General features: G+C 42.6%; 1 protein-coding gene across 3 annotated transcripts in view; it reads left to right on the top strand.

Moving 5' to 3' along the window:
* Positions 1-23265, top strand: part of bves (blood vessel epicardial substance) — a 49957-nt gene that overhangs the window by 11673 nt on the left and 15019 nt on the right. For all 3 annotated transcript variants that reach the window (XM_068026959.1, XM_068026961.1, XM_068026963.1), the window contains exons 4-5: positions 3151-3338; positions 5971-6079. In XM_068026959.1, coding sequence (XP_067883060.1) covers positions 3151-3338; positions 5971-6079 — 297 coding nt within the window. The remainder of the gene's footprint in view (positions 1-3150; positions 3339-5970; positions 6080-23265) is intronic.

Here is a 23265-nt window from a genome sequence, read left to right as displayed (position 1 = left end):
GAGAAACACATAACATTGAGCTCAATCATATGATTGCTATTGAAGAAATAGAATCATAGAATTGTTACAGCACAGAAGGAGGCCATTTGGCTCATCGTGTCTGCGTCAACTCTCTGCAAAAGCAACTTGGCTAGTCCCACACTGCCACCCTTTCCCTGTAACCATGCAGTTGTTTTCTCTTCAGGTAATTATGCAATTTCATTATGAAAGCCATGATTCAATCTGCCTCCACTACACTATTGACAGTGCATTCCAGATCCTATCCACTCACTGCATAAAATAAACTTTTTCCTCATGTCACCATTGATTCTTTTGTTGCTCACCTTAAATCAGCATCCTCTGGTTCTTGACCCTTCTGCCAGTCAGAATAACCCTGTCTGTCCAGGCCACTCATAATTTTGAAAACTTCACTGAAATCTCCTCTCAACCTTCTCTTCTCTAAGGAGAACAGCCCAACTTCTCCAATCTATCCACGTAACTGAAGTCGCTCATCCCTAGAACCATTCTCATAAATCTTTCTGCACCCTCACTAATTCCTTCATATGCTTCCTAAAGTGTAGTGGCCAGAATTGGACACAATACTCCAATCGAAACAGAGCCAGTGTTTTTATAAAGGTTGATTTATAACTTCCTTGTTTTGGTACTTCATGACTCTTTATATAAAGCCCAGGATTCCGTATGCCTTATTAACTTATTTCTCAACCTGCCTTGCCACCTTCAACATCTGTGCACATGTACCCCCAGGTCCCTCTGCTCTTGCACCTCCTTCAGCATTGTAACCTTTATTTTATATTGCCTCTCTTCGTTCCTCCTACCAAAATGAATCACTTCACACTTCTCTGCGTTAAATTTCATGTCACGTTTCCGCTTATTCCACCCGCCTGTCTGTGCCTTTTGATGTTTATCACTATTCTCCTCACTGTTCACAGTGTTTCTAAGTTTTGTGTCATCTGCAAATTTTGAAATTGTGCTCTGTACACCCAAGTCTAGGTCATTAATATATATTAAATGTTCATGCGCCGTTAGGTTGTTATCTAGATCTCTCGTTGCTCATTATTAAATCTTACATGACCTTGTTGATTCTTGAACATATTGTTGCAGAAAACTATCCTGAACACACTCACGAAATTTGCTACCTATCTGACATGTTCAGCTGCATATTCCAATCCATATGGAAGTTAAAATCCCCCATTGAAATCACTCTGCCTTTACTATATGCTTGGCTAATCTCTGCATTAGTATATTTTGCTTGGTAATGGAAGGCCTTTTGTGACTGTATCAAGCACTCCCAGGTCAGATATAGCACAGTTACAATGCCTCAGTCACGACATCAGGAGAACACCAATGTTGCATTTTTCCATTTCCCTCACTAACTGTCCTTGCCTGGGTAAGCTGGGTCAGCTGGATTGAGGTTGTAAGAACTCATTTCATATACGTCCTGGTAGCAGACAGAGAGAGCTATCATCCCATTAATCTAGGTAGATTTGAACCCTGGTCAGATAGTTGAAAGGCAAGTATATGGGTAAGCCAGTTTCTGTCTATATATTAAATTTACTTCTAAACAGATTATGATGATATGGCCTCCCACCAAAGGTTGGTTCATGACTATCTAATTTCCTCTCAAATAATGCTTATGTTGTATTTGAGACATCCTCTACCACTTTTTCATTAACTCTCTGATTCCCTAGGACTCTTGTCATCTCTCCCAGTCAATTCCTTCATATCAGTGACTCCATCCAGTCATAAAACTTCATCCACTTGTTTGCAAAGATTCCACTGTACATCAACTTTTTTTTTGACACGCTTAGTGCTTCCACCTCCAGTTGTTTGCATTGAATGGCTACATCATTACTTGATTTTTTTTTTCCTCCCCTTCAACTGGGCGTTGAAAATTTGGGGGTAGAATTTCTGCAGGACGAAATACCTCGATCTCGAGGTTGGTGGAAACCCTGGAGAAACAGTCGCGTCTGCTGTTTATGCTATTGTACTTGGCAGAGATTTGGAGAACCCACTGGAAATTAATGCCACAGGAAGTCTGACAAATGTCCGCCATCCCTGCTCTCCGCTGGCTTCATCTTTAGCTCTTCAATTTTCAGCTGTCTTGATTTACTGACATCCATGGAATCGCTTTTTGACCCATCTTAAAATTCCAGAGTAGGAATTACAAAAACATGGTACTTCTAGTATTCATTCATTCCCTGTTGCATACTTTCTTGTCTCTCGTTCATTTGTAGATATTATTCTGGTCATTATTCCTTTTAAGCTCCAAATACATCATCCTGCACTTTCTTTGCTCTTCCTATGTTCCCACTGTTGAAATAAATACTCTTTGCATAGTATAATCATCAGAATTTTCCCCAAGATTTCTAAGCTGTGGAACTTGTAACTTTCCTCAATCTTCCATTCCTCCTACAATCTTGAGGGTTTTAAAGATTGGTGTCACATAATCACTACATCTTTATTTACCTCCCCATCTCTTACCATTTCCATTCTTGTTTGTTTCAAGCACTGTGAGCTTTGGCCCTTCATATTATTCAATAAAAGTAAATTGGGGTCCTTTCGATACTTTAAGCAGTACCAATCTAATTTGGTTATTAATTAATGTCTGCTTCTCAACTAAACATGGCCATTGAGATACAAGTTTGAGACCAAATTTATTCTTGCCAGTTTCCATATTTCCTGCTTCTTATTTGGACTGTTAGTTTGGAGGTTGGAATAACTTCTAAAATGTAAAAGCATTTAGATGCTCCTTTTATGTATACCTTTGATGTATAACAACGAAGCCAAATCTGGTCCTCTGGGAAAATTCACATCAATATTATACCAGCTAGATTTGAAAAAGAGAATTTCAATATAGCCAGTAATACTTTTGGAATCATGGGAACTAAAGCCCCTGCGACCCTTTGAATAACGAGGTTTAAAAAGCTTATCACAGGTCCTCCCTTTTTAAAAAAAAAAGTATACTTTTTGTGCACTTTTACAATGACTGCTATTCTAAAGGGGGGGGGGGGGGAAAACACTTATTGTGCCGAATACTGTCATCCATCACTTTGACCAAAAGGTTTGACTGTACACATACCTAGACTTTGCCCATGTGCTGTACTGAAATCAGTAAACCACATTGCACCTAACCATATTATTGCTTTACAGATTAAGCTTGATAAGGAGCTCAAGGTGCTTTACAGGAGAATGTTTGAGCCACTTCATGTCCCTCCAGATTTGTTCCAAAGATTGACTGGACAGTTCTGCAGTATTATGACTCTTAAAAAGGATCAGACATATGCTGCGGAAGATAAAACATCAGTTGATGATCGACTTAGTGTCCTGCTAAAGGGAAAGTAAGTTAATAAAGTCTTGTTTCCATATTTAAAAAAAAAGTTTATATGTTGTCTTATGTTATCCTCAGGACATTTCATATTCAGGACAATACTTTATATTCAATGAACTATGTTTTGAAATACAGTCACCGATGGATAGACAAGAGCAGCAGCTAGTTTGTACACAGCAAGATCCTGCAAAGGCATAGGAGATGAATGGCCAGATTATCTGTTTGGTGTTGGTTGAGGGAGAAATATTGGCCAGCAGATGGGATGAACTGCCTGCTCTTTACCATATCGTGCTGAGATCTTAAATCACCCACCTGAACATTAAGACAGTTCAATGTCTCTATCAGAAGGCAGCACTTTAAACTGTGCAGCACTCCCTCACTGAAATGTTGGCTCTCAAATTGTGAAGGGTGAGTGAAACCTTTTGACTGAGGGGTAAGAATGCTGTCAACTGAAGCAAACTGACATATATTATGTGTCTAGACCCACTAAGTGATTTTCATCTCATGCAGTTTTTGTATCATTCTAATTTATTTAGTTTCTGCTGTAAATTATGAACTGTTCAGGGCATCCATGTCAAAATGTACATAATATAGCAAGTGCTGCAGTAACTTAAAACTTGGAGTATTAACCACAAGATGCAATTATAAAGTACTCGTATAGATGATGTCTGCTGGTGCGTCAGAGAACTTGTTATAGCTGTAGTCATGAATCTTGTTTACCCTTTTCTTCTGAAGATCTTGTTCCAACCATGGATGCAGCAGCAACCTGCAATCTTTTAGAAATATAATTCTCTGTATTATACACGAGTAAGACTGCCCATTTCTCTAATTTTTCAGTGTGTTTCAACAGTTTTCCCATCAATCGTGTCTGCCCGTTGCTTTCTGCCGAAAAGGGCAAAGTGAGGAGCTGGTATGAAGCCAAACAAATTATAAATAGTAACCACTCCTCTGCAAGGATCGGATTGTGACCTTTCAGCAGTTGGTTGATAAATTCTACACTGCACTATGTGAAATATTCTACTTCCATTTCTGATGCCAACTCCCAGCACCCAGAGGCAATGATATCCCATGTGGGAAAATTGCCTCACATGCATCTCCAGTTAATGCATAATGCTCATCTCCACAGTAGCAGAAATACAGAAGGTTTGAAGGCTAGATCGTGGTTACTGTCCAACTGAGGAGGAATGGGATGGAATATGAAGTTTGATGATCAGTAATTTACGGCACAGAAGGAGGCCATTTGGCCCATTGAGTCCATGCTGGCTCTCCACGGAGCTATGCAGTCAGTTCCACACCCAGCTCAATCCCCATAGTCTATTCCTCCCAGGTGGCCATCCAAGTCATTGATCGTCTCCGCTTCAACCCCGCTTGTGGGCAGCAAGTTCCAGGTCATTACAACCCGTTGCGTAAAAGAAAGTGCTGCTGCTTATTCCCCCGCATCCTTTGCCCAAGACTTTCAATCTGTGTCCCCTAATCCTTGTACAGTTTGTCAATGGGAACAGTTTTTCCTTGTCTAATTTATCTAAGCCTATTATAATCTTGTACAATTCAGTTAAATCTCCCCTCAATCTCCTTTGTTCTAAAGTGAACAGATTTTCCCACCTACCCTAAAATCCCCCATCTCTGGAACCATTCTGGTAAATCTCTGCACCCTCACATCCTTCCTGAAGTGTGGTGATCAGAACTGGATGCAATACTGCAGTTGGGGCCTAACCAGAGCTTTATAAAGGTTCAGCATAACTTCCCTGCTTTTGTAATCGTGCCTGTATTTATGAAGCTCAAGATCCCATATGCTTTACCAACCACTCGCTCAATATGTCCTGCCACATTCAGAGATTGATGCACCCTCAGGTCCCTCTGTTCCTGCACACTCTTTGGAACTGTACCATTAAGTAGATGTTACCTGGCCCTATTCTTTCTGCCAAAATGCATCACCTCACATTTGTCAGTATTAAATTCCCATTCTGCTTGCCTATCTGTGTCTTGTTGCAGGCAGTTCATGTTTTCACTGTTTGCCGCACCTCCAAGTTTGGTGTCATCAGCACATGTTGAGATTCTACTCTGTATTCCAAGATGTTGGTGAAATATTTATGGTACATCAAAAGGTCAACTCATAATTGTAATTCTTACATGTTGCAACCCACTAATTCTGCCCCTTTCTCAGATAATGCTGGAGAGATCTTCAGCTACAAGGGCATACAAAAGTTCAGTAGGGGGAAGGGCGGGGGAGAGTGTGAGACCATCCACTTGTATCCATGAAAAGAAAGTTCTGATTTTTTTTTCAAGTAAGAGTTATAGAGGAGCAAAGGAGTTTGGGTGTTCAGTACACAGATTACTAAAAACTAGTGAACAGGTACAAAAGCTAATCAAAAGGCTAATGGAATGTTGGCGTTTATCTCAAGGGGGTTGTAATACAAACGTGAGGAGGTGGTGCTTCAGTTCTATAATAGTGAGAACTTTATTTTCAATCCATTTAGACACAAATAAATCTGATACATTATAAATTAGAGTTTCTGCAGAGTTAACTGGCAGACAGAAATCTAATTTCAAGGCTCGGATGTTTTTCCCTGCACCGCGATATGATTATGCTTCCTGGTATTGATCTTGTGTAATCTTTCTACAGTAACTTTTTCAATTGACAGGATGAAAGTCTCCTATCGTGGGCACTTCCTGCACAACATTTACCCCACTTCTTTCATCGACTCTCCTGAATTCCGATCAACTCAGATGCATAAAGGAGAAAAATTTCAGGTAGAGCTATGAGGAGTGGATTTTACCAATTTGCGAATGTACATAGACAGTGCATATGAAACTATTGTGTGTAAAAAGCATGAGTGAAAATGAGAGTGAGATATATTGCTGATGAATGAGGAACAAGAACTTGACATTAAAGTACTTATGCTTTGGGTATGTGCATACTAGGAAGTTATGCATGCCTTTTATGCACTTATTTGCTTCCTGTTATCTCTGGTCTTGGATAGTTTTATTCTTAAAAAAAAAAGCAATTGCAAGAATGCATTAGTAATACTAATACTAATTGCCACCTACATCTATGGTTTCCCTAATGTTTTTAAAAATTTTATATTTTAAAATTTCTCTCTCCCCGCATCCCCCTTTCTCTTGCTCCTACCCCTGTCCCTTACGCAAAAGAGCAGATAAATGGTCCTAGCCCTTTGTCGGTCTAATGTTGCTGCTGGCCACTTGGCTCCCCCTCAGCCCTGAAATCCCAGATGAGATGGATCATGCTGTTCTTTGCTTCCATTGTCCACGCAGAATGAATGGATAATTAGAACTATAGCATAAAACCATTATGCCTGTCGAGTTATAAACTGATTATTTCCTAGCCCTCTGGGGATCAGTGAAGCTGTAATGCGTTCAGTGTTTGATGCATTTTGCAATTTGTCGTATATTTAGAGAATACTGAATTTGAGAGATGTGTCCTGGTTCGACTTGTGGATGTTCAGTATCATGTTGCTGGATTAAAATTTTTAACATTGGGGACTCCCAGGGTTAACAACTTTGTTTCCACATTTGAAATGTGTATTAAAATCAAAGTGCTAGAAATATTCAGCAGGTCAGGTAGCATCTGTGGAGAGAGAAACAGTTAACGTTTCTGGTCTGTGGCCTTTCATCAGAACATATGTGTATAAAGGTGTGTAGTTTTATGATCCCACCTTGTTGGTCTTTATGACTAAGCAGTGCTTTCATTTTGGGAGGTGAAATATGCATCCATTTTGGAGGGTCACTTTTTCTCTCTTTCCAGCCCTTTTAAGGAATGTAAACAGAAGAGCAAGCTTAACCCAGTTCTTTTGTGGTTACAGAACAGGCATTTTCTGTTGTGTAACTTGAATCTATATATTTTAGTCTTGATATTTTGAAGTTAAATTACAAAAATTCCTAACTTTATGTGTATAGGTACACATATTGCACTCGTACTTAGAAAATTGGTTACAGACACATCTGATTGTTCTCAGAAGTTTTATTTTGTGTGTTGCATGCTATTCTTGCCAAAGACGAAACCAAACAACCTGATCTCGGGGCACTACTGCTTTGAAATTGGATGCAACGCAGAGAGAGAGAGAGAGAGCAGCCTGTGGTGATTTATGGTTTGATTATTTTTCCTTCCTGTGTACCTGTGGCGGTGAATCTGGCTTCCACCTGACATCTCATACAGCGAAGTGAGACCACTCCACAGTACAGTAAAATGTAGAATTTGCAAAATGTTGATTGGGCCACATGATATCCTCATATTTAGAAGAATGGAAATCTGAACAGCGGACAACGGTGGCAGCGGACTCTCTGTTGGGATTTAGTGTAAACAAAAAACGAACAGTGACATCACTGAAATTCTGCGCTGATGATGGGCAGCAGCTTTTATTGCCTGGGGATAACTGAGATTGATTGGTGTTTTTAAAAAAAAAAGGTTCCTTTTAAATTAAAGCCCTAGGACAGCTACCTGTAAATTTTTAGTATTTACTGGCTATACAAGTGCTGTTTGCATGGAGTGAGGCTGTAAGTTAAATGTGGGTATTTTCGTTGGCTGGGGGTGGTGGAAGGTGCTCTTTGGGCTTTTTCTTTCTCAGCCTCAAAGGTACAGGGGATAAAAGTTGATTGTAAATAGCTGGTAGGTTATTACACTTGCATGTTTTTTTTTCATTGTAAAAGTAAGTAATGGCGGGGCAGCTTGGCTAAGCGGAATGTACCTCCTGTGCATTGTGGGAAGTCGTGGACATGCCATGTGACCTTGGCGAACATTGTCTGCAGGAAGTGTCTCCGGTTGCAGAAAGTTGAGCTTCGGGTTTTGGAGCTCGAGCGGCGGTTGGAGTCACTGTGGCACATCCGTGAGGTGGAGGACTACGTGGATGGCAGGAGGTAGGCGAGCACAGTCGGGGGGTGGCTGATGGTCGGACAAAGAAGTCAGGGCAGGTAGTGCAGGAGTCCCCAGAGGACATCCCACTTTCTAACCGATATTCAGTTCTGAGTACCGATGAGAGAGAGGATTCCTCTGGAGAATGCACCAAGAGTCATGTCTGGACTGTCATGGCTGACTCAGCTGTGCTGGGATGGAGAAAAAGGGACAAGAGGGCAATAGTGGTAGGGGATTCTATGGTTAGAGGAACAGATAGGCGTTTCTGTGCTCGCAGACGTGATTCCAGGATGGTATGTTGCCTCCCTGGTGCAAGGGTCTTGGATATCACTGAGGGGCTATAAAGTATTCTGGTGGGTGAGGGTGTACAGCAGGAGGTTGTGGTCCACGTTGGTACCAATGACATAGGTAGAAAGAGGGATGAATGAGGTCCTGCAAAAAATTTTTTAAAAACTAGGCAGCAGATTAAAAGGTAGGACCTCAAAGATTGTAATCACTGGGTTTCTTCCGGTGCCACTGGCTAGTGAGTATGTGAATAGGAGGTTAGAGCAGATTAATGCTTGGTTGGGGAGATAGTGCAGAAGGGAGGGCTTTAGACTCATGGATCACTGGGCCTGTTTCTCGCGAAGCTGGGATCTGTATAAGATGGACGGGTTGTACCTGAACCAGAATGGGACCAACATCCTTGCTGGGAGGTTTGCTCGTGCTGTTGGGGGGGGGTGGGGGAGGAGGGGGTGTGGTTTAAACTAATTTGGCTGGGGGGTGGGATACAGAGTGGAAGCACAGTAGGGGGTGTTGTACAATCAAATATTAACGTGAAGCTAAGTCAGTCCGGAGGACAGAGTAAATGTTGACCTGTTAAGGCTCAGGCAAATAATACAAGGCTGGATTGTATCTATTTTAATGCATGGTTGAGGGCGTTGATTAGCACATGGGAATATGATATTATTGCTATCACTGAGACATGTTTGAGGGAAGGGCAGGACTGGCAGCTTAATGTCCCAGGGTATAGAATCTTCAGACGTGATAGGGGAGGGGGTAAAAGAGGAGGTGGTATTGCATTGTTGATCCTGGAGTCAATTACTGCAGTAAGGAGGGATGATATCTTGGAAGGTTCCTCAAATGAGGACATATGGGTAGAACTTAAAAACAAAAAGGGGGCTATTACTTGGCTGGGAGTATACTACAGGCCTCCAAACAGTCAGGGAGAGATAGAGGAGCAGATATGTAGGCAAATCTCAGAGAGGTGTAAAAATAATAGGGTAATAATAGGGGATTTCAACTTCCCCAATATCAACTGGGATAGTCTTAGTGCAAAAGGCATAAAGGGGGCAGAATTCTTCAAGTGCTTTCAGGAGAGCTTTTTGAGCCAGCACGTAGAGAGTCCGACAAGAGGAGGGGCGGTACTGGACTTAATCCTGGGGAATGAAGCCGGACAAGTGGTAGAAGTGTCAGTGGGGGAGCCTTGCGGGGATAGTGACCATAACTCTAAGATTTAAGGTTGTTATGGAAAAGGACAAAGAGGGACTGGAAATAAGAGTACTGAATTGGGGCAAGGCAGATTTCAATATGATAAAACAGGATCTGGCCAAAGTGAACTGGGAGCAGCTTCTTATAGGAAAGTCTACATCAGACCAGTGGGAGACATTTAGAAGGGAAATTGTGAGGGTTCAGGTGCAGCATGTTCCAGTAAAGGTGAAGAGTAGGACCAGCAGGTCAAGGGATATAGAGGATTGGATAAGGGGGAAAAAAGGAGGCGTATGGCAGATTCAAAGCGCTGAAAACAGCCGAGGCCCTAGAAAAATGTAGAAAGTGTAGGGGAGTACTTAAAGTAATTAGGAGAGTGAAGAGGGGGCGAGATAAATCGCTGACAGACAAGTTAAAGGAGAATCCCAAGGCATTTTATAAATATGTTAGGGGCAAGAGGATAACCAGGGAAAACGTGGGGCCCATTAGGGATCAAAGAGGTAATCTGTGTGCGGAGCTGGAGGACATAGGTGAGGTTTTGAACAATTACTTTGCATCTGTGTTCACTATGGAGAAGGACGATGTAGGTGTAGCGATCAGGGAGGGGGATTGTGATGTACTTGATCAAATTAGCATTGTAAAGGAGGAAGTATTAGCGGGCTTAAAGGTGGATAAATCCCCAGGCCCAGATGAGATGTATCCCAGGTTGGTAGGTGAGGCAAGGGAGGAGATAGCAGGGGCTCTGACACAAATTTTCAGATCCTCTCTCGCCACAGGAGAGGTACCAGAGGATTGGAGGACAGCGAATGTGGTACCATTATTCAAGAAGGGTAGCAGGGATAAACCAGGTAATTACAGGCCGGTGAGTCTAACATCAGTGGTAGGGAAACTATTGGAAAAAAATTCTGAGGGACAGAATTAATCTCCACTTGGAGAGACAGGGATGGTCAGCATGGCTTTGTGAGGGGGAGATTGTGTCTAACAAATTTGATTGAATTTTTCGAGGAGGTGACGAGAGGTGTAGATGAGGGTAAAGCAGTTGATATAGTCTACATGAACTTCAGTAAGGCTTTTGATAAGGTCCTGCATGGGAGATTGGTTAAGAAAGTAAAAGTCCATGGGATCCAGGGTAATTTGGCAAATTGGATTCAAAATTGGCTTAGTGTAAAGAGGCAGAGGGTGATGGTAGACGGTTGTTTTTGTGAATGGAGGCTTGTGACCAGTGGGGTTCCGCAGGGATTGGTGCTGGGACCCTTGCTGTTTGCAGTGTACATTAATGATATAGACATGAATATAGGTGGTATGATCAGTAAGTTCGCAGACGCCACGAAAATTGGTGGTGTCGTAAATAGTGAGGAGGAAAGCCTTCGACTACAGGATGATGTAGATGGGCTGGTAAGGTGGGCGGAGCAGTGGCAAATGGAGTTTAATCCTGAGAAGTGTGAGGTGATGCACTTTGGGAGGTCTAACAAGGCAGTGGAATATACAATGAATGGTTGGACCCTAGGGCGTATGGAGGGACTTGGGGTGCTTGTCCATAGATCACTGAAGGCAGCAGCACAGGTAGATGAGGTGGTTTGGAAGGCATACGGGATACTTGCCTTTATTAACCGAGGCATAGAATATAAGAGCAGGGAGGTTATGATGGAGCTGGTTATAAAACGCTGGTTAGGCCACAACTGGAGTACTGTGTACAGTTCTGGTCACCATACAATAGGAAGGATATGATTGCAATGGAGAGGACGCAGAGGAGATTCACCAGGATGTTGCCTGGGCTGGAGCATTTCAGTTATGACGACAGACTGGTTAGGCTGGGGTTGTTTTCCTTAGAGCGGAGAAGGCTGAGGGGGGGACCTGATTGAGGTATACAAAATTATGAGGGGCATTGATAAGATAGATAGGAAGAAACTTTTTCCCTTAGTGGAGAGGTCAATAACTAGGGGGTATAGCAGCTTTTTCGGAAGCAGAGACAGTGCGAGCAAGTGACCAGCTGGGAAGTCAGTTTCATCTTAAAGTAGATTACCGTTTGTTTCAGTGGACCAGGGGACTGCTGGGTAAGTAAAAACTTATATATTTGGGCAGTGGCTGAACCCGAGCCACTACACATGTAGTGTCTCCCATCCGCCCTCCTCTTCTAACCAAAAAAAAGGACTCCAGTGTGTTGATAAGGTAAGCTTTTTTATTTCTTCTGTATCGTGTGATATTGGTTAAAAATTTACTTTTTTTTACTTACTTTTTTTGATTTATCTATTAATTGGTTATTTGAAAAAGACCATAGCAGAGAAGTATCAAAGTATCTAACTCATAAATTTATATAAAGTACTAAAGTAATTAACTAAGTAGAGATGGCTGGGCAGGTGATGTGCTGTAGCTGTGTGATGTGGGAGCTGGCTGACCCCATTGTGAACGGCAGTGACCACATCTGCAGCAAGTGTTGGTTGCTGGAAGAACTCCGGCTCAGAGTTGATGATCTGGAATCTGAGCTTCAAATACTGCGGCACATCCGGGAGGGGGAGAGTTACCTGGACGTTTTGTTTCAGGAGGCAGTCACACCTGGTAGATTAAGTAATTCAAATTCAGTTAGTGATCAGGGACAACAGGGTGTGATTGCAAGTGAGGCAGGTAGGGGGATCCTGAGTTCAGGAGTGGAGGAGCCTCAGCCTTTGACCTTATCCAACAGGTACGAGAGACTTGCTCTCTGTGTGGATGAGGGAAAGGGCTGCGGGGAGGATGAGCCAACTAACCATGGCACCATGGTGCAGAAGGCCATTCAAGAGGGGGGAGCAAAAAGACAAGTGGTAGTTATAGGAGATTCTATAATTAGAGGGATAGATAGTATCCTTTGCAAGCCGGATCGGGAGTCCTGCATGGTGTGTTGCCTGCCCGGTGCCAGGGTGCAGGACATCTCTGACCGGCTTGAAAGGATATTGGAGCGGGAGGGGGAGGATCCAGTTGTTGTGGTCCACGTTGGGACTAACAACATAGGCAAGGCTAGGATGGAGGACCTGTTTGGGGATTATAAAGCACTAGGAGCGAAATTAAGAAACAGGTCCTCGAGGGTCATAATCTCCGGATTACTGCCTGAGCCACGTGCAAATTGGCTTAGGGATAAGAATATTAGGGAAGTAAACACGTGGCTAAGGGAGTGGTGTGAGAAATAGGGGTTCCATTTCATGGGGCATTGGCATCAGTTTTGGAACCGGGGGGATCTGTACCGATGGGACGGTCTCCACCTGAACTGATCTGGAACCAGTGTTCTAGCGAAACGGATAAACAGGGTGGTCTCTAGGACTTTAAACTAGTGACTCGGGGGGGGGGAAGGGAAAGGGAAAACGACGGAGTATGATGATAAATAAAAAGGTAAGCAGCAGGCTAGCGTGTGCAGGAGGGTTTAAGTTCAAGGCAGACTATGAAAGAAGCAGAAAGGAAGGTTAAATCAGGATTTATTATTAGAGATGTTGGGAATCATGAGGGTAAGAAAGCTAACATAAAGGCACTTTACCTGAATGCTTGTAGCATTCGTAACAAGGTTGATGAGTTAACGGCACAAATAATCGCGAATAAATATGATTTGGTAGCCATTACGGAGACATGGTTACAGGTTGGTCACGACTGGGAGTTAAATATCCAGGGGTACCAGACTATTCGGAATGACAGACAGGAAGGTAAGGGAGGTGGTGTAGCTCTGATACTCAAGGACGACATCAGGGCGGTGCTGAGAGATGATATAGGTTCTATGGAGAATGAGGTTGAATCCATTTGGGTGGAAATTAGAAACTCTTAAGAAGAAAAAGTCATTGATAGGCGTAGTCTATAGGCCACCAAATAATAGCATCACATTGGGGCGGGCAATAAACAAAGAAATAAATAATGCCTGTAAAAATGGTACGGCAATTATCATGGGGGATTTTAATCTACATGTAGATTGGTCGAACCAGCTCAGTCAGGGTAGCCTTGAGGAGGAATTCGTTGAGTGTATCCGTGATAGTTTTCTTGAACAGTATGTAATGGAACCGACGAGGGAGCAAGCTATCCTAGATCTAGTCCTGTGTAATGAGACAGGAATAATTAATGACCTCATAGTTAGGGATCCTCTTGGAAGGAGTGATCACAGTATGGTTGAATTTAGAATACAGATGGAGAGTGTGAAGATAAAATCCAATACCAGGGTCCTGTGCTTGAACAAGGGAGACTACAATAGAATGAGGGAGGACTTGGCTAAAGTGGACTGGAAACGAAGATTTTACGGTGGGACAGTTGACGAGCAGTGGAGGACTTTCAAAGCAATTTTTCAAAGTGCTCAGCAAAAGTATATTCCAGTGAAAAGGAAGGACTGGAAGAAAAGGGGTAATCTGCCATGGGTGTCTAAGGAAATAAGGGAGGCTATCAAATTGAAAGAGAAGGCATACAAAGTGGCCAAAAGCAGCATGAAACTATAAGATTGGGAAAACTTTAAAGGTCAACAGCCACAAAAAGAGCTATAAAGAAAAGTAAGATGGAACATGAGAAAAAACTAGCACAGAATATAAAGACAGATAGCAAAAGTTTCTATAACTATATAAAACGAAAAAGAGTGGCTAAAGTAAACGTTGGTCCTTTAGAGGATGAGAAGGGGAATTTAGTTATGGGGTATGATGAAATGGCCGAGGCATTGAACAGGTATTTTGTATCGGTCTTCACAGTGGAGGACATTAATAACATGCCAGTAATTGACAAAGAGACGAACGCAGGTGAGGACTTGGAAACAATCATTATTACGGAAGAGGTAGTGTTGGGCAAGCTAATGGAGCTAAGGATTGATAAGTCTCCTGGCCCTGATGGAATGCATCCCAGGGTACTAAAAGAGATGGGAGAAATAGCAGGTGCACTGACGGTAATTTTCCAAAATTCGCTGGGGGTAGTCCCAGCTGATTGGAAAGCAGCAGATGTGACGCCACTGTTTAAAAAGGGAGGTAGACAAAAGATGGGGAATTATAGACCGGTTAGCTTAACCTCTAGTGGGGAAGTTGCTTGAGTCAAGGAAGAAATAGCAGGGCATCTCGATAGAAATTGTCCCGTTGGGCAGACGCAGCATGGGTTCATGAAGGGCAGGTCATGCTTGACAAATCTTTTGGAATTCTATGGTGACATTGCGAGCAAGGTGGACAATGGGGACCCAGTGGATGTGGTGTACCTAGATTTCCAAAAGGCCTTCGACAAGGTGCCGCACAAAAGGCTACTGCATAAGATAAGGAGGCATGGCGTTAGGGGTAAAGTATTAGCATGGATAGAGGATTGGTTGACTAACAGGAAGCAGAGAGTGGGGATAAATGAGTGCTATTCTGGGTGGCAATCAGTCACTAGTGGTGTGCCTCAGGGATCGGTGTTGGGACCGGAATTATTTACAATTTATATAGATGATTTGGAGTTCGGGACCACGTGTAGGGTGTCAAAGTTTGCAGATGACACTAAGATGAGTGGCAGAGCAAAGTGTGCAGATGAATGTGAAACTTTGCAGAGGAACATAGATACATTGAGTGAGTGGGCAAAGGTCTGGCAGATGGAATACAGTGTTAATAAATGTGAAGTCATTCATTTCGGTAGGAGTAACAGTAAAAAGGATTATTACTTGAATGGTAAAAAGTTGCAGCATGCTGCTATGCAGAGGGACCTAGGTGTCCTTGTGCATGAATCGCAGAAGGTTGGTCTGCAGGTACAGCAAGTAATTAGGAAGGCAAATGGAATTTTGTCCTTCATTGCTAAAGGGATTGAGTTTAAAAGCAGAGAGGTTATGTTGCAGCTGTATAAGGTACTGGTGAAGCCGCACCTGGAGTACTGTGTGCAGTTTTGGTCTCCTTACTTGAGAAAGGATATACTGGCACTGGAGAGGGTGCAGAGGAGGTTCACTAGGTTGATTCTGGAGTTGAGGGGGTTGACTTATGAGGAGAGACTGAGTAGATTGGGATTATATTCATTGGGGTTCAGAAGAATGAGGGGGGATCTTATAGAAACATATAAAATCATGAAGGGAATAGATAAGATACAAGTAGAGAGGATGTTTCCACTGGCAGGTGAAGCTAGGACAAGAGGGCATAGCCTCAAGATTAGAGGGAGCAGATTTAGGACTGAATTAAGAAGGAACTTCTTCACCCAGAGGGTTGTTAATCTATGGAATTCCTTGCCCAGTGAAGTAGTTGACGCTTCTTCAGTAAACGTCTTTAAAGCTAAGGTAGATATCTTTTTGAACAATAAAGGAATTAAGGGATACGGTGGGAGCGCGGGTAAGTGGATCTGAGTCCACGAAAAGATCAGCCATGATCTTATTGAATGGCGGAGCAGGCTCGAGGGGCCGGACGGCCTACCCCTGCTCCTAGTTCTTATCGATTTAAGGGAAGGGGCAGGAGGTTTAGAGGGGAGTTGAGGAAGAATTTTTTCACCGAGAGGGTGGTTGGAATCTGGAACACACTGCCCGAAGGGGTGGTAGAGGCAGGATCACTCACGACATTCAAGAAGTATTTAGATGAACACTTGAAACGCCATAACATATAAGGCTACGGGCTAAGTGTGGGGAAATGGGATTAATTAGGACGGGTGCTTGAAGGTTGGCGCAGGCGCTTTGGGCCGAAGGGCCTGTTTCTGTGCTGTAAAACTCTGACTCTATGAACACCTCTCCTGCCTCCTGGGGTTTCCTCACAGACCCAAGTTGAAGATATCTGCTTTTAAACGATCATTAGCAGAGGAGTGACCCATGAGCCAGAGTTTTACAATGTGGTGGTGGCCTTGCCCACTGGTTGAAAAGTTGGGGGAGAGCCTTCCACCATCAGGCCTGGAAGCCAGTTAGCAACTTTGCGTGGCCCAGGCCCTTTGTTGGCCTCCGTCGGGACTTACACCCCCCCTCCTACCCCGCCCCCCCCCCCCCCCCCCGAAAGGCAGGATGTTCCGTCTCTAAGGGACATGGAGGGGGTGCAGAGGCGATTCACCAGGATGTTGCCTGGGATGGAACATTTAAGCTATGAAGAGAGGTTGGATAGGCTTGGGTCGTTTTCGCTGGAGCAGAGAAGACTGAGGGGTGACCTGATCGATGTATACAAGAGTATGAGGGGAATGGACAGGGTGGATAGGGAGCAGCTGTTCCCCTTAGTTGAAGGGTCAGTTACGAGAGGTCACAAGTTTAAGGTTTGGGGCAGGAGGTTTAAGGGGGATTTGAGGAAGAACTTTTTTACCCAGAGGGTGGTGACAGTCTGGAATGCACTGCCTGGGAGGGTGGTAGAGGTAGGTTGCCTCACATCCTTTAAAAAGTACCTGGATGAGCACTTGGCACGTTATAACATTCAAGGCTATGGGCCAAGTGCTGGCAAATGGGATTATTTAGACAGGTTAGGTGTCTTTAATACATTGGTGCAGACTCGATGGGCCAAAGGGCCTCTTCTGCACTATTATTCTGTGATTCTAAGAGCTGCTGGCCAGTCAGAGGGCCACCAGGTTTTACTATAATATACCAGCGTTAGTGGAGAGGAGGTCCTTAAATAACAATTAAATGGCCACTTAAGGGCCTCAATTAGCCTGCGGGGGGTGGGGTTGGGCTGTTTGCAGTCTTCCCCACTGCTGATAACACTTGATTTTACGATCCCCCCCCGGCTTTCCAGCCCGCTCCCTTGTTTGCAGTGGGGGAGGGTGTAAAATTCTGGCCATGGTGCCTCTCTGTTGGTAGATTTAATTATTGCCATCCACTGGGACTGAAGCCATGTGCGCTTCGCATTTTCATTTGAGATCAAGGTAGTGTTACAACCTCAGTGAGACCCCTAACATTAAAAATGAGGTATGAACCCCAGACCAATTTCAAGTATTACGCAACAAGATTTCATGTTTTAAGACTTCTTTTGTAACAACTAAACTAAAAGAAATTCCCATTAACCAAATAATGCTTTGTAAGTAGCTAGTAAACCAAATTACAAAGATATTTCCTTTATTTATTAAAATACTTCAAAATCTCACACCACACTTGTACATTACATAGTCCTCTTTGATAGTGAAATCTTTGTGGTTAAAAGTTGTACACTCCTCCAAGTTGCAATGCATTGGATCTCCCAGACGTTTTCAAAATCAATATCATCTTCACTCATTTCTCTCAGCACTTTTGACCTGGACATCTGTGGAGAATGCGATTCCTAGTGATCCCGTTGGGATTAAACTTCCAAAAGATGTTCAATTCTTCACAGCCTTTCACTGTATCGGGCTTTTGAGAGCAGGTGTTAGTTTTGTCTCTCTCTGTCTCTCTCTGTCTCTCTCTGTCTCTCTCTGTCTCTCTCTGTCTCTCTCTGTCTCTCTCTGTCAGCACTGGTTGTCTTCCTTTCTTACAACCTGCTCTGAGGCTGCCACCACTGGTCCTCTGTACAGTTGTATGCCTTCGGAAAATCTGATAAACCTATCTGAAACCAAGCAAATAGCTTCTTGTCCTTTTCCAATAAGCAAAGTCCAGAAGTGCAGTTTCACTGGATCTTCCTTTGTTTCCAGGTATTAACAGCTGCCTAGCATATTTACATCCTCAGAATCATTGACTCCTTGTTTAAGATCCAAAAGTCTAGGAAGGGTGGAACCCATTGTTCTTCAGATGTTCTACCCCTGAGTTCTCTGTTTTTCAAAAAATAGTCATAGATCTTTTTCTCTGTTGTCCTGATAACCAAGATTTCTATCTTGTCTTTAAGCCGAGTGGATGAGGTCACCTGATCCTTGGACTCCATCTTAAATATTTAAGAATCACACTTTTTAAAACCTAATCATGTTATAAAGTCCAGCGTTCATAACACCCCGCCCCCCCAAAACGAGAAAATTCATTACCGTGGTTATGATTTTTCTCTCAATATAATACATAACCTTGTAAACATTTCCACTGTAAATATTCCATTTTACACTTTACACAGGTGACAACAATATTTTGCATTTGAGTTATTTGCCTCCGTTATACTCTTTGTTTCAATTCTGGAGAGAGCATCGGCAACTACATTGCTCATTCCTGCAACATGTACAGTCTTTAGGGTAAATGGTTGTAACATTAAACTTCACCAAAATAATGTGGCGTTCTTGGTTTTGAACTTTTCTCAAAACCTTAATGGATTAAGATCAGTCAAAGCTGTTATTTCCTCGAGAACGTTATTGATGTATACTTTAAAATGTTGAAGGGCCAACATGCAACCTAAAGCCTCCTTTTCAGTGTGAAGTACATCTGGTACTTGCTGAGTTCTTAGAAAAATAACTGACAGACTATCAAAACCAGTGTCATCATCCTGGAGTAACACTGCTCTTACTCTACATCACTTAAATGGTGGGTCAAAATTTGGTTCATTTATTAAAAAGGCCTTGAACTTTTCAAATGCCATTTGACAGGATTCTGTCCTCTGGATCTTCACGCCCTTTTTTAGTAAATTCATCAGTGGAGTTGCTACTGTACTGAAGTTAGGAATGAACTTCTGGTAGAACCCACACATCCTTCGGATTCGTAGCATCTCCCTTTTTTGTCTTGGGGACTGGAAAATCTGTTATCACCTGAACTTTAGTTTCCCTAGGCAACACTTGTTCTTGACCCACTATATGCCCTAAATAGCTAACCCTAGGCTTGGCAAGTTCGCTGTTTGCTAAGTTTACTACCAAATTGGCTTTCTCTAACCTGTCGAACAGAGCCTTTAAGTGTTTAATGGTCTTCCCAGGTGTCACTGTATACCAACAGATCATTAATATACACAATGCAATTGCTTAGCCAGCGATCACCTGGTCAGTCAACCTTTGAAATGTGGCCAGTGCATTTTTCATGCCAAACAGCATGACCTTAACACTGAAATCGGCCTTTTGGAGTCATGAAGGTGGGATTTCTTTAGCTTGGCCATTCAAGGGGACTTGCCAATAACCTTTCAGCAAATCAATCTTGCTAATAAAGACTGAATTCCCCACTCTGTCATTACAATCCTCAAGTCAAGGATGGGATAAACGTCTGTCTAGTTACTGCATTCACTCTCCGATGATCAATACAAAATTTTTTGGAACCATCCAGTTTTGGTAATAGCACCGCTGGTGAACTCCAGCTGCTTTGACTAGGTTCAGTTATATAATTCTTTAGCGTATATTGCACCTTCTCTCTGACTGAGCCAATTTATCAGGATTAAGTCAAGGGTTCTGTTTAATGGGATAACTGTTCCTACATCAACCCCTTGAATAGTCAGGAGATCGACTTGGCGTATCTGCACATACTGCTTTAAATTCTTTTAACAACTCAGCTATGTCCTTTTTGTGCTGTTCAGAGAGAGAGTGTAGAACTGTGTCTAAATTTTCTAACACTTCTGTGTTTGCCAGTTTCACCGCAGGGAGTTCAATCTGAAAGTTCTGAGTCTCTGCCCCTTCATCCACTGCATCAAAAGTAACATTCTTAACCACCTGTTCTGTCATTTGAAATAAATTTACTGACTGACCAGGTTCATAGTTATGGTATCTTTTCAATGTATTCACGTGATACACCATTTGACTCTTCTGTCTGTCTAGGGTACTATCCAGGTAGTTTACCTCACTATGTTTCCTCTTAATGAAGTAAGGTCCACTGAACCTAGCTTTCAATGATTCCCCAGGCAAAAGCAACAAACGTAACACCTTTTCTCCAGGCTGCAACTGACGTGTCTTAGCTGTTCTGTCCATGTGGATTTTCATCACTTGCCGAGAAATCTTGAGATGTTTTCTGGATATCTCGCAAGCTTTTGTGAGTCCCTCGAAATTCTGACATAATCTAAGAGGGTAGTTTCCTCTTCCTGTGTTTAAAAAATCTCTCAATGAATTTAAGGGGGACCCCTAACCTCATGCCCATAGACCAATTCAAATGGACTGAAACCAGTGGACTCATTTGGTGTGTCCCTGGAGGCAATAAATGCTGGCATAGCCAGTGAAGCCCACATCCCATGAATGCATGAAAAAAAATCTCTTAGCAGTAGAGTCGGCTTGCCTGCTTCATCTGACAAATATGGGGGCACCATACCCCTGAACATGCAACTTCTATAACAGTCAGGGACCTGACTTAATACATTAGCACACATGGGAGCACATTTCTGCTCCCTATCCAACATTGCCAAAGCCCCTTGTCAACAGTGCCACCTATTGGGGTGTCCTTTTCAGGACAGGCTTTTGATAAACCGACTATAGCTACTGACTTGCCCTTCAACTTCTAGTATTTTGCTTTTACATGCCCTCTTTTATTACAAAAATGACATGTTGATTCATTTGATTCAACCCCACTCTACTGACCATCTTTTTTACCACTCTAAGAGTTGCCTGCCTCCTCTCCTTTATCCTATCTCTCACTAAAACAGAGTCTCTTCTCATTCTCCACCATCCCATCTTTCCACTTCCTTGAAAGTTTCCAAGCTGGGGCCTGTAGCTACTGCTTTTGTGGGTCAATTCATAAACACTCGCCATTTCTGCTGCGTTCCTTATTTTACTAACTTTGTTATTCCAGGTGGGACCTTATTCCTGAAGGGATACTATTAAATTCCTTCATTAGGGTTAATTCCCTAAGGCTTTCAAAATCCTGTACAATTTTCATGGACCGATGCCAACGATCAAATATCATTTCCTTCTCTCTGGCAAATTCCATGAACGTCTGATCCTGTTTCTTTTTTAAATTCCTGAATTTTTGCTGTAAGCCTCTGGTACCAACTGATGAGGATTGAGAACTGTAGTTTTAACCACTTCATAATCACTTTACTGTTTTTCCAAAAGTGTTGAATATACCTCCTAATGCTTTTCCCATGGACAAACTTTGCAACAGGATTGTTGAACTTACTTTCAGCTGTTTCAACTTCGTAGCAATTTTTTCAAAAAACACAGTACATTTCAATTCCTTCCTCACTGAATTTAGGCATTAAATGAATATTCCTTGCCAATTCAAAACCAGGCATTAAATCAGATTCATCCGTAAACCTTACTGCCACTCCCTGTCTGTGTAATCAAAGTTTTCCTTTTGTGCAGTTCAAATTTCCTGAATTCTTTCTTTTTGTAACACTTCCTTTCTCTTCCCTTTCTCTTTCAAATTCAAGTTTTCTCATTTCAAGTTGAAATTGTCTACCCTTTATTCCTTTTCCCTTTTTCAAGTTCCAGTTGCCTCAATTGTAACTGAATTCTAGCTAACTCAATCTGAGAGCTAACAGGACCATGCTTTTCTTCCTCAAGGTTAAAATGCTGAGCCAACACTTCAACAAATTCTGCCTTTTTAGATTTTGATTTCAAACTAACCCCACTTGATCTGTTGTAGCAGTTAAAGCATTCACTGTTAACTGTGATAAGCTATTGAATCAAATCTTCTCTCTCCACAAAGGCTTGAGTATTAAAAGTAGATATGCTGACTTTTCCTTGAGTATAGCAAAAGTAATTGTGAAATTGCGTTTGTTTAAATTCCAGCAAATTCCAATGTACCCGTTTTACAGCCTCTGAATTTGTATCCCAGACCCGAACCTGCAATTTATTGCGTCCTTAGTGAGACTGTTAATGTTTGAAATGAGTTATGACCCTCCAGACAAATTTAAAGAACAACATGACCAGATTTAGGTTTTAAGGGCGGCACAGTGGCGCAGTGGTTAGCACCGCAGCCTCACAGCTCCAGGGACCCGGGTTCGATTCTGGGTACTGCCTGTGCGGAGTTTGCAAGTTCTCCCTGTGTCTGCGTGGGTTTCCTCTGGGTGCTCCGGTTTCCTCCCACATGCCAAAGACTTGCAGGTTGAGAGGTTAATTGGACATTATAAATTGCCCCTAGTATAGGTAGGTGGTAGGGAAATATATAGGAACAGGTGGGGATGTGGTAGGAATATGGGATTAGTATAAATGGGTGGTTGATGGTCGGCACAGACTCGGTGGGCCGAAGGGCCTGTTTCAGTGCTGTATCTCTAAAATAAAAAACAAAAAAAACTAAGACTTCTTTATAACTACTAAACTAAAGGAAATCCCCATTGACTAAATAGTGCTTTGTAAGTAGCTGATACCCCAAATTACAAAGAGAGGTATTTTCTTATTAAAATACTTGAAAGCCTCATACTACACTTGTACATTAACACAGTCCTCGTTGATGGCAAAATCTTTGCTGTTAAAAGACCCAGACACCTCTCAATTGCCATGGATTGGATTTCATACATTTGCAAAATCAGTGTCCTTTTTGCAATCAATGACCTCTTTGCTCACATCTCTGAACACGTTTTGACCTGGATGACCATGAATAAGGTGATTCCTGGTGATCCTGTTGGGCTTTTAACTCCCTGCAAACCTCAACTTTCAAATCTGGTTCAATTCTTTGTAGTTTTACTCTGTATCAGGCTTCTGAGAGCAGGTGTTGTTTGTTTCTTTATCTCATTTTTATTCAGAGATACAGCACTGAAACAGGCCCTTCGGCCCACCGAGTCTGTGCCGACCATCAACCACCCATTTATACTAATCCTACACGAATCCCATATTCCTACCACATCCCCACCTGTACCTATATTCTCCTACAACCTACCTATACTAGGGGCAATTTATAATGGCCAATTTACCTATCAACCTGCAAGTCTTTCGTGGTGGGAGGAAACCGGAGGACCTGGCGAAAACCCACGCAGACACAGGA

Source organism: Heterodontus francisci, chromosome 3, assembly GCF_036365525.1.
Source record: "Heterodontus francisci isolate sHetFra1 chromosome 3, sHetFra1.hap1, whole genome shotgun sequence".
Taxonomy (NCBI): Eukaryota; Metazoa; Chordata; class Chondrichthyes; order Heterodontiformes; family Heterodontidae; genus Heterodontus; species Heterodontus francisci.
The sequence above is the reverse complement of the archived record's forward strand: the minus strand, read 5'-3'. Positions and strand labels throughout refer to the sequence as shown.